At 41.6% G+C, this 14,664-nt stretch overlaps 3 protein-coding genes across 5 annotated transcripts; 2 read left to right on the plus strand and 1 right to left on the minus strand.

Moving 5' to 3' along the window:
* Nucleotides 1-6,066, plus strand: slc25a15b (solute carrier family 25 member 15b). Of its 2 annotated transcripts, none has more exons than XM_086131399.1 (7): nt 1-392; nt 2,461-2,559; nt 3,490-3,748; nt 3,839-3,976; nt 4,516-4,691; nt 4,790-4,948; nt 5,041-6,066. In XM_086131399.1, exons 2-7 carry the CDS (start codon nt 2,505-2,507, stop codon nt 5,160-5,162), a joined length of 909 nt encoding a protein of 302 aa, XP_085987525.1. In that variant the 5' UTR covers nt 1-392; nt 2,461-2,504; the 3' UTR covers nt 5,163-6,066. The 2 variants fall into 2 exon arrangements, with proteins under 2 accessions (XP_085987525.1, XP_085987524.1); XM_086131398.1 differs by having other exon boundaries at nt 2-427.
* Nucleotides 5,954-8,735, minus strand: tm4sf21a (transmembrane 4 L six family member 21a). 2 transcript variants are annotated; one of them, XM_086131408.1, is made up of 5 exons: nt 8,370-8,735; nt 7,965-8,030; nt 6,839-6,972; nt 6,503-6,713; nt 5,954-6,431 (listed from the first exon to the last, which is right to left on the minus strand). In XM_086131408.1, exons 1-4 carry the CDS (start codon nt 8,544-8,546, stop codon nt 6,518-6,520), a joined length of 573 nt encoding a protein of 190 aa, XP_085987534.1. In that variant the 5' UTR covers nt 8,547-8,735; the 3' UTR covers nt 5,954-6,431; nt 6,503-6,517. The 2 variants fall into 2 exon arrangements, with proteins under 2 accessions (XP_085987534.1, XP_085987533.1); XM_086131407.1 differs by having other exon boundaries at nt 5,954-6,713; nt 8,370-8,733.
* A 1,747-nt stretch (nt 8,736-10,482) lies between these two features.
* On the plus strand, nt 10,483-14,661 carry LOC147193747 (mannose-P-dolichol utilization defect 1 protein-like). The gene is made up of 7 exons (XM_086131404.1): nt 10,483-10,776; nt 10,952-11,017; nt 13,047-13,179; nt 13,666-13,751; nt 14,024-14,139; nt 14,247-14,357; nt 14,439-14,661. The coding sequence occupies exons 1-7, from the start codon at nt 10,686-10,688 to the stop codon at nt 14,607-14,609; spliced, it is 774 nt and encodes a 257-aa protein (XP_085987530.1). The 5' UTR covers nt 10,483-10,685; the 3' UTR covers nt 14,610-14,661.
* The last annotated feature ends 3 nt before the right edge of the window (nt 14,662-14,664 follow it).

Consider the following 14,664-nt stretch of genomic DNA (forward strand, 5'->3'; position numbering starts at 1 on the left):
TAATTTGTAACCAAAATTAATAATATATCCAGCAGAATTTTTGTTGAATCGAACACGGTGTCAAGAAATCAGAAAGAGTCGTCCCACAAAAAAATTATCATCAAGAACGACTCAAGAGTGGACGTGGAAAGACTTTGGTATCTGCAAATGGAGCAGAGAAAGACCTCCTGAAAGCTTGTCGACAAAGATGGGCTGCGACATCGTCTATTATTATTCTGATCAGCGGCGCCGTTATCATTGCCCATTCATTCAGTCATCCATTGACGCCACACTGTTGGGGGAAGATGTCACAAAAGAGATAACATTTGAGATAATCATGCGTGCTCTGCTAGTGTACTATAGCATGCTCTACGTTAGCACCAGTTAGCAAGCCGCCGCAGTTCACCATTGAGGTCAGTCGGAGTAAAATCGCTCTCTCTCCCCAAAGGCAAGTAATACTAACTAGACACATTTTATTGATTAGCATATCGCTAGTTATAGTGATTTCGTTATAGTCTAATGGCAGAAAACGTCTACTGTACTCCTATTTGGATAGTTTTGAATCTCCTAAAGGCCTGCTAAAGAAATGTTTATTTAAAAAAAAGTCAGTGTTCCGACATTTAAAACCAATAAAATGCAAAGTACGACATGTAATATGATCTTTCCTATTTAAATGAGTTAAAACATGCACAGCGAAGAGCCATCATCCCCATCTGCAGGTAACCTTCACAAGTAGTACAGTAGTAACCTTAACATGGCAACGATAGATCAGGTATTTCTAACCTTGCAATAAAGGTTGTTTAGCAAGGCTCGAAATATCAGTTTTGCTTATCAATGACATTCATTTCAGGGCCAACGTTCTCATTTTGAGGAGCTTTTTTTTTGCCGGTTTATCCCAGGGACCCGAAGCAAAACTTTTAATAAGCAAGAAAAATGGAGTTTCATGTTGGGCTGGAAGTATTACTGTATGTCCAATTGTGGGCAGTATTTGATACCAAAATAAATTGTTATCAGTAGCCTGCGACTTATTTTAAAAGGTGTGTATCGTAATTAGCCCGTCAATTTGTCAAATGCATTTGGGCAAATGAAATGAAAACGTGTTGGTTCTAAATTGTATTTGCAGTCAACGTAATACATGAGCAACATATCAACACTATACAATATACATATAAACGATTAATAATTCGGCCACGCAGACGATACACCTGTGACACACATCAATGACGAGATATCATCTTTTGCGGACGTCACGTCACGAAATGTCGTAACGGACGAAGGATCGTCTCATTTCCGCAAAATATTTAACCTCTTCTTCTGCCAATCTCCTAGTCTCCTTGATGGGGTTTGGGGGAGGGGGGGGGGGGGGGTGCTAGCATGTAAACAGAGGCGCTAGGATCTTGCAAGTTAAAAATAGAGAATTTAGATGAGCCCCAATACTTCCGGCGTGTAGGTGACGTAAACGCCTTGTGCCGGATAAATGACCATGTGCAATTTAGCTTTTGTTTGTAAAACGATGTGGCTCAATTTATTTTGATCTTTGCTTAGTGTAGTACTTAGTATTTGCATCATGTAGGACTTGATGGATGGCAAATACATATGTCTACAAAATGAACATTTCGGATATATTTGTTTTATATAGTTGAGTAATCTGTTTTATACAGTATTTCCCAAACTTTTACAGTAAAATGATTGATAATAGGGTGCGTTAAAAAGGTTCCAAGACTCGTGACGCACTGGATACATTTAAAAGCCAGGTTTTACCTTTGGAAGTAATCGCCTGAAGTCGGACTTTTTCCAGCCTTGTCCGCCAGTTCTTCGTGCACTCTTGGAAGAAGTCTTCCGGGTCTTTTGAAGCTCCTTTGCCAGATTCTTGTCCAAGCCTTGAAAACAATTCCTCTTGATGACACTCTTGAGGTTAGGAAGGTCTGAAGGGGAAAAATATATATATATATATATATACATATATATATAGTTTGGGTTTGAAATATATCTTTTGTGGAACCAGTTATGGAACGTTTAGCACCTCGTACAACAGAATTTATATTAATAAAACAATGAATAAAAAAGGCATTTGGCAATTGTCTGACTGTTTGACAATCATTAAAACATATTGCAAATATAACAAATGCTTGGGACTGACTGACTGTGTCAGTGGGGCTGTTGAGGGAAGAGATTAAAAAAATACAGTTTTAATAAATACAAATCTATGCGTGTGTTAAATTAAAAGTCACATTCCTGTCTAGTTTATATTTTCAATAAATTATTTTGATGAATTGTAATTTTTTCAGTTGGAGAATTATCCGTTTCTGTCAGCAGTCAGTAAGTTATAATCATCAAAATATAAAATAAGATGAAATATTTCACAGTGTGCAATGAATCTATATGACATTTAAATTTTAAAATATTATATACCTCTTTTTGAATTGAACGACTGAAATAATTTGTGAGATGCTTCCACACTATCTTTAATGTGGTTGCCAGGTGTCTGACGGAAAGAGAACCCTCTTCTGTCAATTTTGGACAGAATGGCACCTCATGCTGTGGTCCAGGCCGTCATCGACCTCTCTGCTGGAGCTATAGGTAAACTGACTCGCCCCCTAAACAGCATGTGTCCCTGGTGCTTCGAGGGCAGACTGTTCTTTTTTTTTTTAAAAGAACTTACAGGTGAATGTGAGCAAATACTGACACCTTTTTAGCATGCGCGCAAAGGACCTCAGACATCTGTTTGCCCCCTTTTTTTTCTGGCTCATTTGCCTCTATTGTGCATTCGGCTACTTATTGAGTCTTAAAAGTATACAAGGGACAAAGGTACAAAACTCAAGAATGAATTATTCAACTACGTAATGAGATACTCCCCTCATCTACTGTATTTTTATCGTTTGGTTTACCAAGACATTTCGGAAAATTTTATATTATCTCTCCAAACAGTTTGAGAGCCCTCACGACGCATCATCGAATGGTCGCCTCGCATACCAAGCGGTCATTCATCTGCCTGCGGGCAAAACGGCTCGTTACTGGCCACTCTTCTATGGAACGGGAATCTTTGGTGGAGAGATGCCGGGACATTGTTTGGCTAAATGCTTCTCCTCCGGGCCTTTTTAGCATCAACAAACAAGAACATGTGCAGTGTAGCGCACAGCGTGACCTGGCTGAGTGACAATGTACACAGACATCCTGTCTCGCTGACATCAGCATGTTTTCAGGGTGTGGCCCTGTCTCTTGCACTAGATAATAACCCGATTAATACATTTGAAAAAGATGCATCCATCTTTTTTTTTTTTTTTTTTTTTTTAAATCTCTGCCAAGAAGCTTCACAGGGATAATTTTTCCATCCGGACTAATTTTACTGTAGTCGCACACACCACTCGTAGAAAAAAATTGGCCGATGGCGGTGAGCCAGGAGTCCAGAAAGACAGAGAACGTCCAAATTTCAAAATTATTTCACTCATGCAAAGCAGCTAAAATCCCTTATTTTGTGTTTGTTAACCGTGTCTCTTTGTCTCATGCCAGGGGGCGCCGCGTGCGTTTTCAGCGGCCAACCTCTTGACACAGCCAAGGTCAAGATGCAGACCTTTCCCACACTCTACAGGGGCTTCATCCACTGCATCACGTCTACATACAAACAAGTCGGTATCCGCGGTCTCTACCAGGGAACCTCGCCGGCTCTGATGGCCAACATCGCTGAGAACTCCGTGCTCTTCATGAGCTACGGCTTCTGCCAGCAGGTCATCCGCTTCACGGCGGGCCTACACAGTGATGCCGTGCTGAGGTAGGAAAAATGTAAACAATAAAACGCCGCAGTCTGTAGGCGTGAGAACGGGTTAAGATCTGTGCGTGTGTGCCCCCCTTTGCCTGCTAGTGACATGCAAAAAGCGTGCGCCGGCTCCGTGGCGTCCATCTTTTCTTCGCTGGTCCTCTGCCCTACAGAGCTTGTTAAATGCCGTCTGCAAGCCATGTACGAAATGGAGGCATCGGGCAAGATTGCAAGGAGTCAAAAGTAAGTCGTTTCAACAAGTCTTGTTCTGATACATTGCTTCAATCCATCCAGCAGTCCACTCTAGGACAGTCTGACCCCACGTACTGAGAATCACTGATTCACACACGAGGTGGTCTTGTTTTAGTTTGTCGTGGAGTTTATTTTGACAGTATACTTCAACTTTTGAAGGCTGTTTTTGAAGAATTGTTTTTGACCCGTAAATGCTGCTAGCTGTAAAATGAGCTGAGCAAAATTCACAGCCACCAAAGCGTGCTCGGATCAGAAATTTTTGTGAAGTCTAAAGCAAAAAAAAAAACTGCCGGAGGATTTCTTGTCTCTCAAAAAAAAATCGTAAATTGGATTGCTCGTATTTCAAGACACCATTGTCTTTTTTAGGTGGAAAACGCACGGAAAGTGCCCATTTTAGTTTTCAGCTTTCAGTGTGCGCAGTAGGTACATTTCGGTTTCGTGGCCCAAACGATAACAGCGATTAAATGAATCAGCGACGCTAGGTATGAACTCTGTTTTCTGATTCTTACCTCTGCGTCCTCTCCCTGCAGCTCGGTGTGGTCTGTGGTGAAATCCATCATGAAGAACGAAGGCCCGCAGGGTTTCTTCCAGGGCCTGACCACCACCATCGCCAGAGAGGTCCCCGGCTACTTCTGCTTCTTTGGCGCCTACGAGCTCTGCCGCAGTGCCTTTGCCGACTACATGAAGTGTGAAAAAGACGACATAGGTGAGCGTGCCGCCGCCGCAATGCATTCTGGGAGATAGACCACGACAGCAATCATCATCATATGCATAATACCGCGTTTGTGTCTTACCGCGGCGAAGGCGTGGCTCCAATTGTGTTCAGCGGGGGTTTTGGAGGGGCGTGCCTCTGGCTGGTGGTCTACCCCATGGACTGTGTCAAGTCTCGAATCCAGGTCATGTCCATGACGGGCAAGCAGGGCGGTTTTTTCAAAACCTTCATGACCATCGCACGCACCGAAGGTAGTAAGTCTTTATCATTTCATCAAGTCTTTTATCATCCTAATGAGTTTAAATCGTGACTTGAGTCCTTCTGTTTTATTTCTTGCTCGAAGGTATTCGAGCCCTCTACTCGGGTCTCACGCCCACCTTGGTCCGCACCTTTCCTGCTAACGGCGCACTTTTCCTGGGTTATGAGGTCAGCCGCAAGGTCATGATGAAGCAGTTTGATTGCTGAGTTGCACATTTTTAAACGAGTTCGGAAGGAGTAGAGGTCACGGATGGTGATGGAATCTTTTTTTTTTTTGGGGGGGGGGATCGAACTTGCTCGAGTTCATCTCCGTTTCTTGTGAACTTACACATTGTGTTTACGTTTAGTGCTAACAATTGTTTGTGCCATCGAGAGGTCCTACTGCCAATTTTGATTTCTGAGAGACAGCTTTTCTAGGTGGCTTTGTCCACACTACATTCTCGCCTACCTCAGTGTCGTGAAATGCACAAAAATAGGCAAGTGTTTGAAGCCTTTCGGAGCATTTAATGTATGCGCACACATCGAGTAGGAAAAACAAAAAAACACTCCTTTTTAATGCTTGAACGTTTTCGAGGCTTGAAACAGACCTTATGGGTTTCGCTGATCTAATGATGCCACTCGAAGAGTTTATCTAACTTTTAGTATTTGGAAATTGTATTCATGGTTCGCGTGTTTTTAGAAAGTGAGATATTTATTTCCTAGTTTTTCAATGTCATGCTTTTTGACAGAGTAGTTTCAAACTAACTGACTGGTGGATTTCAATAACTTTTGACAAATCCAAATTCACAAAACTAATTCAGTGTCTGCCTTCCGATTTTGTTTCCTAATGATCACTCCTTTTGCAAAATTCCTACAAAAAAGGTACAGCCCAGCATTTGCCTTTTAAAATTCCATATTTTGCCTTTTTTTGTTTTTTAGCAATCCACTAATGTGCTATTTGCACTCCATGTACAGGGTTGCTCCCGTGTTTTGCAAAACACAAATAATCCCAGTCACCCTTGTTGAGACATGTTTTATTAAGAAAATGCCAACAATTGAACTCTATCCATGATATATTTAATTATCTTGATATTGTAGTTATAATATCCATATTAAACGTTCCACTGAAACAGCTTATTTTTCTGTGTTTCTTTTTAGCATCCTTGACAGATATTTACTGAGAAGCATCAATTCTGTTGCAGTTAACGGTAAACAATACGGTGGAGTGTGGAGATAACATTCTTATTCTAATATAGTTCACTCACTCTTCACCCCCCCCCCCCCCAAAAATTAAGAGCGATTCAGCTTTTTATAAAGATTGTAGAGCATTTTAGGTTCGACCTGAAATTCCAGCCGAAAGCCAAATATGCCTTGAAGGATTTTGTCAGCCGAGTATATTCATCAAAACACTCAAATTGACATAAGGACAACGTGTGAACCAGACGCATTTTCAAGAGCGTGTGATGCAGCTCCTTGCCAACAGGGGCCGCACTGCAGCTACGAAGCAAAAGACAAATGAAACGCGCTATCTTCGGACCCATCTCAGCATGACCGTGTTGCATTCCAACCTGTCTGTTCGGAATTCAGATGACGGTTTTGCTGGCGCAGGTTCCGCACAGGCAGCCGAAGAGGCCGTTGATCATCTGGATGGCGCACAGAACCGCTTGCAGGCAGCTACAGGCCAACAGGGTGCCGAACAATCCCGTGTTGAACTGCACAATGTTCTTGGGCTCCGTGCATTTCCCCCACCATGTGTTGTCGGTCAGGTAACTCGGGTCGCTGGGCACAAAGGAGAGTATCAATATGAGTGTCAATATGACAAGAGATGATTGAAACAAGGAAGAGAGAAAATGCCATGTGATTGCCAGTCATCCAATCGTAAATCAACCTCATGGGGGTGTCACCTGTCTTTGAAAGGCGTGGTCCATATCAAGATGACTTTACAAAGGGGGCCATTCTTCAAACCGAGTGCGGCCACACTCAGACTGTACAGCGCGCCGGCCACGCCCACTGCGGCAAACGCAATTGATAAGAACATCTGAGGAAGTGAAAAAATACGCAAAGTTAAGGAATATGTCAAATGGAATTTGACACGGGGTGCCAAAACATCCCTTTCTGTTTAGTCCTCGCACATTCCTCACATCCTTTCAAAGTCACAAGGCTGCTCCAAAAATATTGGAATGGTAAAAAAACAAACCAACCCCCCCCCCCCCCCCCAGGACTCCTGTTTTATTTTGCTGTATGATTGTTGCCTTTTTTACTTTAAATTGGTTTCTGTTGAGTGAATATGGTTGCTGAGATCGTGTGCGGCATTCATGAAGGCTAATGTGTCTGAAGCCACGCAAGCACAAGCCACAGATGAGTTTGAACAGTATTTCGTCCTCTCACCTTTCGTGCTTCCTTGACTTTGATAAAAGTTAATTTGCTACTCCGTAAAACATTCTCCTTGAATGTTTGAGGGCCGTCTCTGTATTTTTTGGCCTTTCTGTTCTCCTTGCTAATGAGTGGTTTCCATCTTCTCTTAAGTGTTAGTTCACCAAGTCTGTAAACGGTTGATTGTGAAATCTTTACTCATGCCTTCTGGAGGTTGGTGTCACCCACAGTTGTTTTGGGGGTTTTCCAGCTCTCGGGACGTTTTATCTTCCGACTCCTGTTGTCGTCATTGATCAACCTGTTTTAGTGTCTGTTCCTGAGTACGCCAACGCTTTCTTTCTTCAGACTCCAAATGATATTATGATTAACTATATTTGTGCAATGGTTCGGACTGATCCCCTATCAGGACAAAATCCAGACAGCGCTCTGGGTTGCATGCTAGTAAAACCTTGATATATGAAATCGTGCGATCAGAAGTTGCGCATTAGATCCGGATGTAAATACCCTGTCGACTACGCAACAAATTCACACCGACATTTACATTGCGGTAAAATGTCTTTCAACCTGACTACATTTACCTGACTTTATCATTCATGACACAGATCAACAGTAAAAATACAGTGAATGGTGTTGAGCTGAATAAGTCGAATCACTTACCCCACAGCGATTTCCACAGCATCCTTGTTTTCCAGTCACGTGGATATAAAGTGCCGGTAGCAACACCTGAAACAGATTGAGATTGCACTTCATCGCATGAACTTCATGACGGACTAATAGAGGTGTGACAGATCCTATCTGGAAGGCGAATCAAAATTCCATTCCAGGAGCTGCATTCCAAAAATATAAAATCATCTACTGTTCAAATGTCAATGAGGCTCGGTTATGAAGAAATAGAAATTACTCAAACTTGTGTGTTGGATTTTCTGAGTGCGCAATATCAAACGTGCAGATTTTCGCCTTCGCGTTATAGGTAAGCTTTTTTTCCTAAAGGTGCACAAAAACAAAGGAATGCGCCACAACTCTGAGTCACACCCTTCAGGAGCGTGGTCGTAGACAACTTACCATGACTCCCCCGCCAATGAGTCCTCCCATATATTTCACCTCCTCGGTAATATGTCCATCTTTAGCGTACTTGATGTCCCCATCAGGAAAGAACAACACTATGTTACAAATGATGGATATGAGCGCTAATGGGTACAAAGTCACAGCGATACAACGAGAACATGTCCCAGTGCACATGTTGGCAGAGTAAAATTGCTGCTGTTGCGCGTAGGGGAGGGGGGGGGAATTCGAAGAATTCCTGTTCAGGACGTTTAAGCGGCTCCCTTCCTCTTTCCCTTTTCTGTTGAAGAAACTGACACTGGTAGGGTGAAAGCGCGTGTACTTGTACGTTCACTCTGTGTGTGAGGGTGTGGGAGGTCGGAATGACAAGCAGATACCATGGACAAACAAAATCAGGGATAGGCGGTAGAAGTAAATGTGAGTCATTCCGTGAGACAATCCCCGTTTTTGTTGAGCGCGCATGCACATTTCGAAATGGCCCATAAAACACATCAAGAGGTGAAGCGGAACGTCAGGCGCCTGAATCATGTCATTTTCATCCGATGATAAAGTGGCATGAATGAATTTTGGTGAGCCAATTCTGTCAAGGTGCTCGTGGATATTGCGATTCCAGATTTACAGCGCGTTTTGGACTTTGGACACCGCCAAGTGTTGCAAGAACAACGTCAATGGCATTGACTGCCGGTGAAACATTGATGAGCAGCTTCTGTGGTAAAATATGAATCACAGAGGCTACACTTTGATGTTGGCGGTGTTTGTCTGAGCATATTCGGGGTTGGGGAAATTTATATGGGTAGCTGATGACAGAGAAAACAGACCAAAACATGTTTGGTCTCCTGGCAACCTACAGTCTGGGCAGCCGGGTTTCTTTGTTTTTACAGAAGCTATCGTACCGACGACTGACATGTACTGTTCTAAAATGCTTCTCCTGGCGCAAGCAGCAATTGCAGACTGCTGACCGCTAACAACGTCCGATGATGCAGATCATGTGCTACCGAAGGTCGGATTGTTTGATTTTCAAGACACTTCATCTGGGTCCTTTCAATGTGGAGAATCAGTAACAAATACGTCTATGTATTGATTTTACAGGCAAGTTTTCATCAAATCCCTGAACATTAAATAGGTAATCGTACCTGTAATTAAATTAAACGACGTTCTCTAATTGTTTGCATTCTGTTCGATGAAAGATTAATGTTAAATTGATCGGGATCTTATCAGGAAGACTGTCTTCTTTCAATGAGAATATGTGTAAATATGCGTTGTACCGTTTGGTTTCGGGTGTAGTTAATCGGTTAAAGATTAACTTCATATTGACACAGATTTGTATTATCCATGCACAAAAGGGACAGGTCACCCTCGGTTTAATAAAAGAATTGGATTTGAGGAAAATGCAATTCTCTTTTACTTCAAATTCCTTAACATTATACAACTAAGTGATTAAATTATTCCTGCGTGAGATGCTTGTCTCACAAAAGACCATGCATGCCATTGTTTCCGTCATTGTTGATACAACACTGCAGATCGCATTCCGTTCGTGTACCATTAAACAGACTATGCATTTACACCAGGCTCTCACTTATGTAATTAAATTAAGCACATCGTCCTGTTTTCAGCCCCTTTTACTACCAGACTGCAATCCGAGTTGTGGTTGACACGGATAAGAGCATACATTTAGTTCTGTTGTTTGTATATGGAGATCCAGACTTTTGTCAGGTAAAGGTCATGATTAGATTCGTCCAATCTCTGGGGTACGCCCGGTCTCAGTGATCATAAAGAACTCTTTGTTGACATTGACGAAATCATGGCACGGGAAAGGTTTGCTACGGAGTAATCAGACTTACAAAAAGCCAGGAATGTGCTGCACTTGGGAGAAGAAGATTGCGGTGAATTTGGCTTAAATTGTTATGATTACAGTGAGTGGCGGCTCGCAGATGAAAATGTTTCAACGGTGATCTGGATGGGAAGTGAAAATTCTGAGCAATTACACTCGAGATTAATGTCCCTTAGTAGCATTTAAATCCAAAATACTGGGGACGATTGTTTAAATATTTTCACAAACTGGTGAGACGCGCGTGAATTTTGGTGTTTTCTAACATTATGTAAACTTTATTTTTTGTTGTTCTTTTTTTTTTTTTTTTTTTACAAGAACATCAAGCATTTTCGGCTGTCCCGTCAAGGAAAAATGACGGCTCTAGGAGATTTTGCTCGTAGTTTCAAAATTCGGGTCGTCCTCGTGAAGCTTTGGTGCAGAGTGACATCGAACCCGGAAGTGCTGCGTGCGTTCAGTCCATTCGCGTTGCGTGCAACACGCTCAACATGTCCACGTCTCCCGTCAAAAGTTTCCTAGTCAACCATTTCATGCCGGAGAAATGTTATGCGGAGCTTTTGGTCAACTTCAATTTGCACGGTGAGGCTTGCTGTCAACACATTTGCTCGCCCGATGTGGGCTTGTTCACCTGCCAAGTATGCGAAAATAGTTTCAAACTTAAGAGAAGGGAGGAGGAACGTCTGCGTTGAAACGCACTCTGTGCGTTGCATTGTTTTACTGTCTCCATTTTTTTATGTGTTCTTTTTATTTGCAGTGCCATGTTTGACGTTAGTCCTCAACAAAATCATCGGACTGTGGCTTGTTTTGGACGTAGTTTTTGGTAAGACTGAATATCAATAGATGATGGATAAAGGTGTGATCATTACACAATCATAAAAAAACTAAACAAAACTGCTCTACACGCCCTGTACTGGTGGTCCAATATTAAGTGTTCAATATAAACACTGCATCAACACACTTTTCCAATGCGTTCATAACTACTCTATTAAAATAACAGTTTTAATTTGCTATTGATGTATTGCACAGTAGTGATGTGTCGTTCGCGAACGAGCCGGCTCTTAGAGCCGGCTCTTTGAAGTGAACGATGGGAGCCGGCTCCTCATTGGGAGCCGGTCCGAATAGGAGCCGACTTTTTTTTCTCCTGTCACCCCTCCCCCTTTCGGTTAAAGCCGCACGTGATTGGTCAAGATCCGTGGTAGAAGAGGAAGGGGAGGGTTTTATACACACACACACACACACGCTGCAGTTTAGAGAAGGGGGAGGGGTTAGAGAAGAGACACAGCAGCCAGCACACTGAGCAGCACGCAAACAAGACAAACGAGGAGACGAGAGAGTTAGTTAGCGAAAAAAACAACACGGTGGAAAGCGGAAAGGTGAGAAAATGGATAGGAAACGCAGTGATATTTGGACTCATTTCAATTTAATTGATAGTTCAAAGGCAGCGTGTAGACTGTGCAAGGTTAAAATATCCCATCGATCAGGCTCCACAAATAACCTTGCACAGGCACATCAGAAAAGTCCACCCATCAGTACAATTTGAAGAGAAAAGACAAGCAAGGGAACCAGCTATTAATGAAGGTGCTAGTGTGTCTGCAACTGTTGCTGCAATGTCACAACTACCTAGATGTACAACCCAGAGCTCTATGAGCCACTTTATGCAAAAAGCTATAAAACCAATAAAACAGAACACAATTGACGAGGAACTGGGTAAAATGATTGCAAGTGATTTTCAGCCATTTTGTGTTGGCTGTATGTTGTCGCAACATCTGTCCCCTCAGAGAGAATCTTCTCCAAAACAGGGCAAATGTTAACAGAGAGGAGAAACAGGATCAACCCCTCAAAGCTGAGGCACTTGGTTTTTCTTCATGCCAATCTTTGCGAAAGACAAGCTAAAACCTTTACCTGGATGCTGCTTTTTTCTTTTTGTTTTACAAATTTTAATTTATAATTTGTTGTGTGGTATTCAATGCTTACTTATGTTGTTTTACTGTAAATAGTTAAAAGCTTATAAATATACACATTCAGAGATTGGAACTTTTTGACGACCTTGTTTTGAGATGGGTCTTTGTACTTTGTTGGTTTTTCTCAATACTTAATTGGTTTTTCTTAATGCCAATCTTCGCTAAAGACAAGTTAAAACTTTTACCTGGGTGCTGCTTTTTTCTTTTTGTTTTACAAATTTTAACTTATAATTTGTTGTGTGGTATTCAAAGCTTACTTATGTTGTTTTACTGTAAATAGTTAAAAGCTTATAAATATACACATTCAGATATTGGAACTTTTTGTTGACCTTGTTTTGATATGGGTCTTTGTACTTTGTTTTTATTTTTGGAGCACTCCATGTTGTACTCCATGTTGAGTATGTTCAGAAAAATATACATAAAGCCATATAAATAATAAATATTTGATATACTGTTTATTTTTTGCATTAGTAATTCATTTTACGCATAATATTACGTTATTTTTGGTAGTAAATTAATTTAAGCAACAAAAAAACTGAGGAGCCATTTGGGAGCCGAGCCAAAAGAGCCGGCTCTCTAAAAGGAGCCGGAATTCCCATCACTACTGCACAGTGGTACGAACTATTAACGGAGTTATCCACATTTCAATTGCTTATTACCTTCAACACATAAGAGTCAAAATAAAAGCTAAAATTAAACTTCATTCTAGTACTGAATACTGTTATAAACATACAATAAATGTCAAGTTATGAACGTTTTATTTTTTTTCATGATACCGATGAACCAGTTGTGAATTGGAATTTTACTTTAGAATGTTTAACCATGCCACAAATTAGACAAAGCTTGGTACGTATTTGTCCCCACTACCCATCCGCATTGTGCTTGTAGCTCAGTTCCTGCAGCTGCTCAAGATTCTATGGAGACGGAATGCGCAGGGCGTGAATTCAGTTTCCATCCTGCTGCAACTTTACGCCTCGTCTGGACCTGTCCTGTTCGCCATGACCCACAACTTCCCACTTCTGTTAGTGTTTAACCAGCATGTCAAGCATATTGACAATATATTCACGCCAGGTGATACATTTACCTGGTACTTTTATTTTCTGGAATTAACTTCCGTGTCGTTGGAAAAAGTAATCAAAAAGTTCGAAACAGTTCTCAATCAACATCCACAATAATATACATTGTTTAATGAACACATCTGCGGCGACATTCTTGTAAGTGCAAAATTGTCGATACAGCTCTTGTTTTTTCCCCAATGTGATTGTGGCAGTTTCGTTATATTTTCGGCTGTGAGATTTTTTTGGGGCTGAAGAAGAGTGTAGAACTCGTATGTGCCAATTGCCTGCAGCTAGACAGACTGTGTTAATAGCAATTACCAAAAAAAAAAAAAGGGGGGGGGGGTGTTACACCTTGTCACAGGTTTGATCATGTTCCTAAATCTGCTGCCCTGGCTTGACAGTCTCTTGATCCAACGTCATTACCTGTTGTGCGTACCTTTTTACTGCAGTGCCTGGGGTGAGAGGCTTTTCTTGACCATCCAGACCACAATGATTCTCTTCCTCATCTTGCATTATCGGGGGGACACTTTTAGAGGTGAGCAGTAATTCTTCGTACCTGCACTTGTTAATCTGTCTGCGGTGTTCTACAAGGTAAGAGAGGCATGGAAACCAACCACTTCAGTCCGTATTCCAACATTATGACAAATTAGGACAACTGTGAGTGTCTTAAAAGCCAAGTAATTGTTGCTGAGCAAACAAACAAAAAAAACGTAGCACCACCTGGTGGCAGTACTTACTTCTTGCCATATTGCCAGTGATTTTTTTTAACAATGACATCACATCCTCTCATCTATGTTCATGTGGCAGGTATTTTGTTTGTGTTGGCTTATGGTGGTTTAATAGTCCTCATGGGATCTTATGCCCCTGCGCAAGTTATCTCGACAATGCAGTCTTCCAGTTTGGCAGCAATAATTGCAAGCAAGGTAATAGTATGAAAAGTTCAGTCAGACATTGATGTGTTAAGTGCCCAAGTAAAGTTCAAATGTACAATGTATAATGAAGACTGACTTACTGGATTGGCTGTTTCAAGATTCTTCAGGCAGGAACTAACTATAGGAATGGCCACACGGGTCAGCTGTCATCTGCGTCTGTATTGTTATCCTGTGCAGCCTCCTTGGGTCTCATCTTTGTTTCACTGCAGGTATGTAAAAAATTGCTAATTTTTTTGCACTCATCAGCAATGACTACCACAAATTATGTGATTGTAACCTTTGTTTTGTAGGACACGGGGAAGTCTCTTGCCACAGCTAGCTACCTCCTGTCGGCCTGCTTCAGCTGCATCTTGCTGGCTCAGGTCCTTTGCTATGGGAACAATACTGACGGTGCAAAAAAAAGAAAATTAAGTAAAAACAGAGGACAGACAAAACCAGACTGTGTTTTGAAGTTTGAATGAACAATTATGTATGTGTGACTTACAGATTTCCATGTTGAGCTGCTATTAATAAATG

The sequence above is a fragment of the Hippocampus guttulatus genome, chromosome 15, assembly GCF_054856545.1.
Source record: "Hippocampus guttulatus isolate MCC_2025c chromosome 15, RoL_Hgut_1.0, whole genome shotgun sequence".
Classification (NCBI taxonomy): Eukaryota; Metazoa; Chordata; class Actinopteri; order Syngnathiformes; family Syngnathidae; genus Hippocampus; species Hippocampus guttulatus.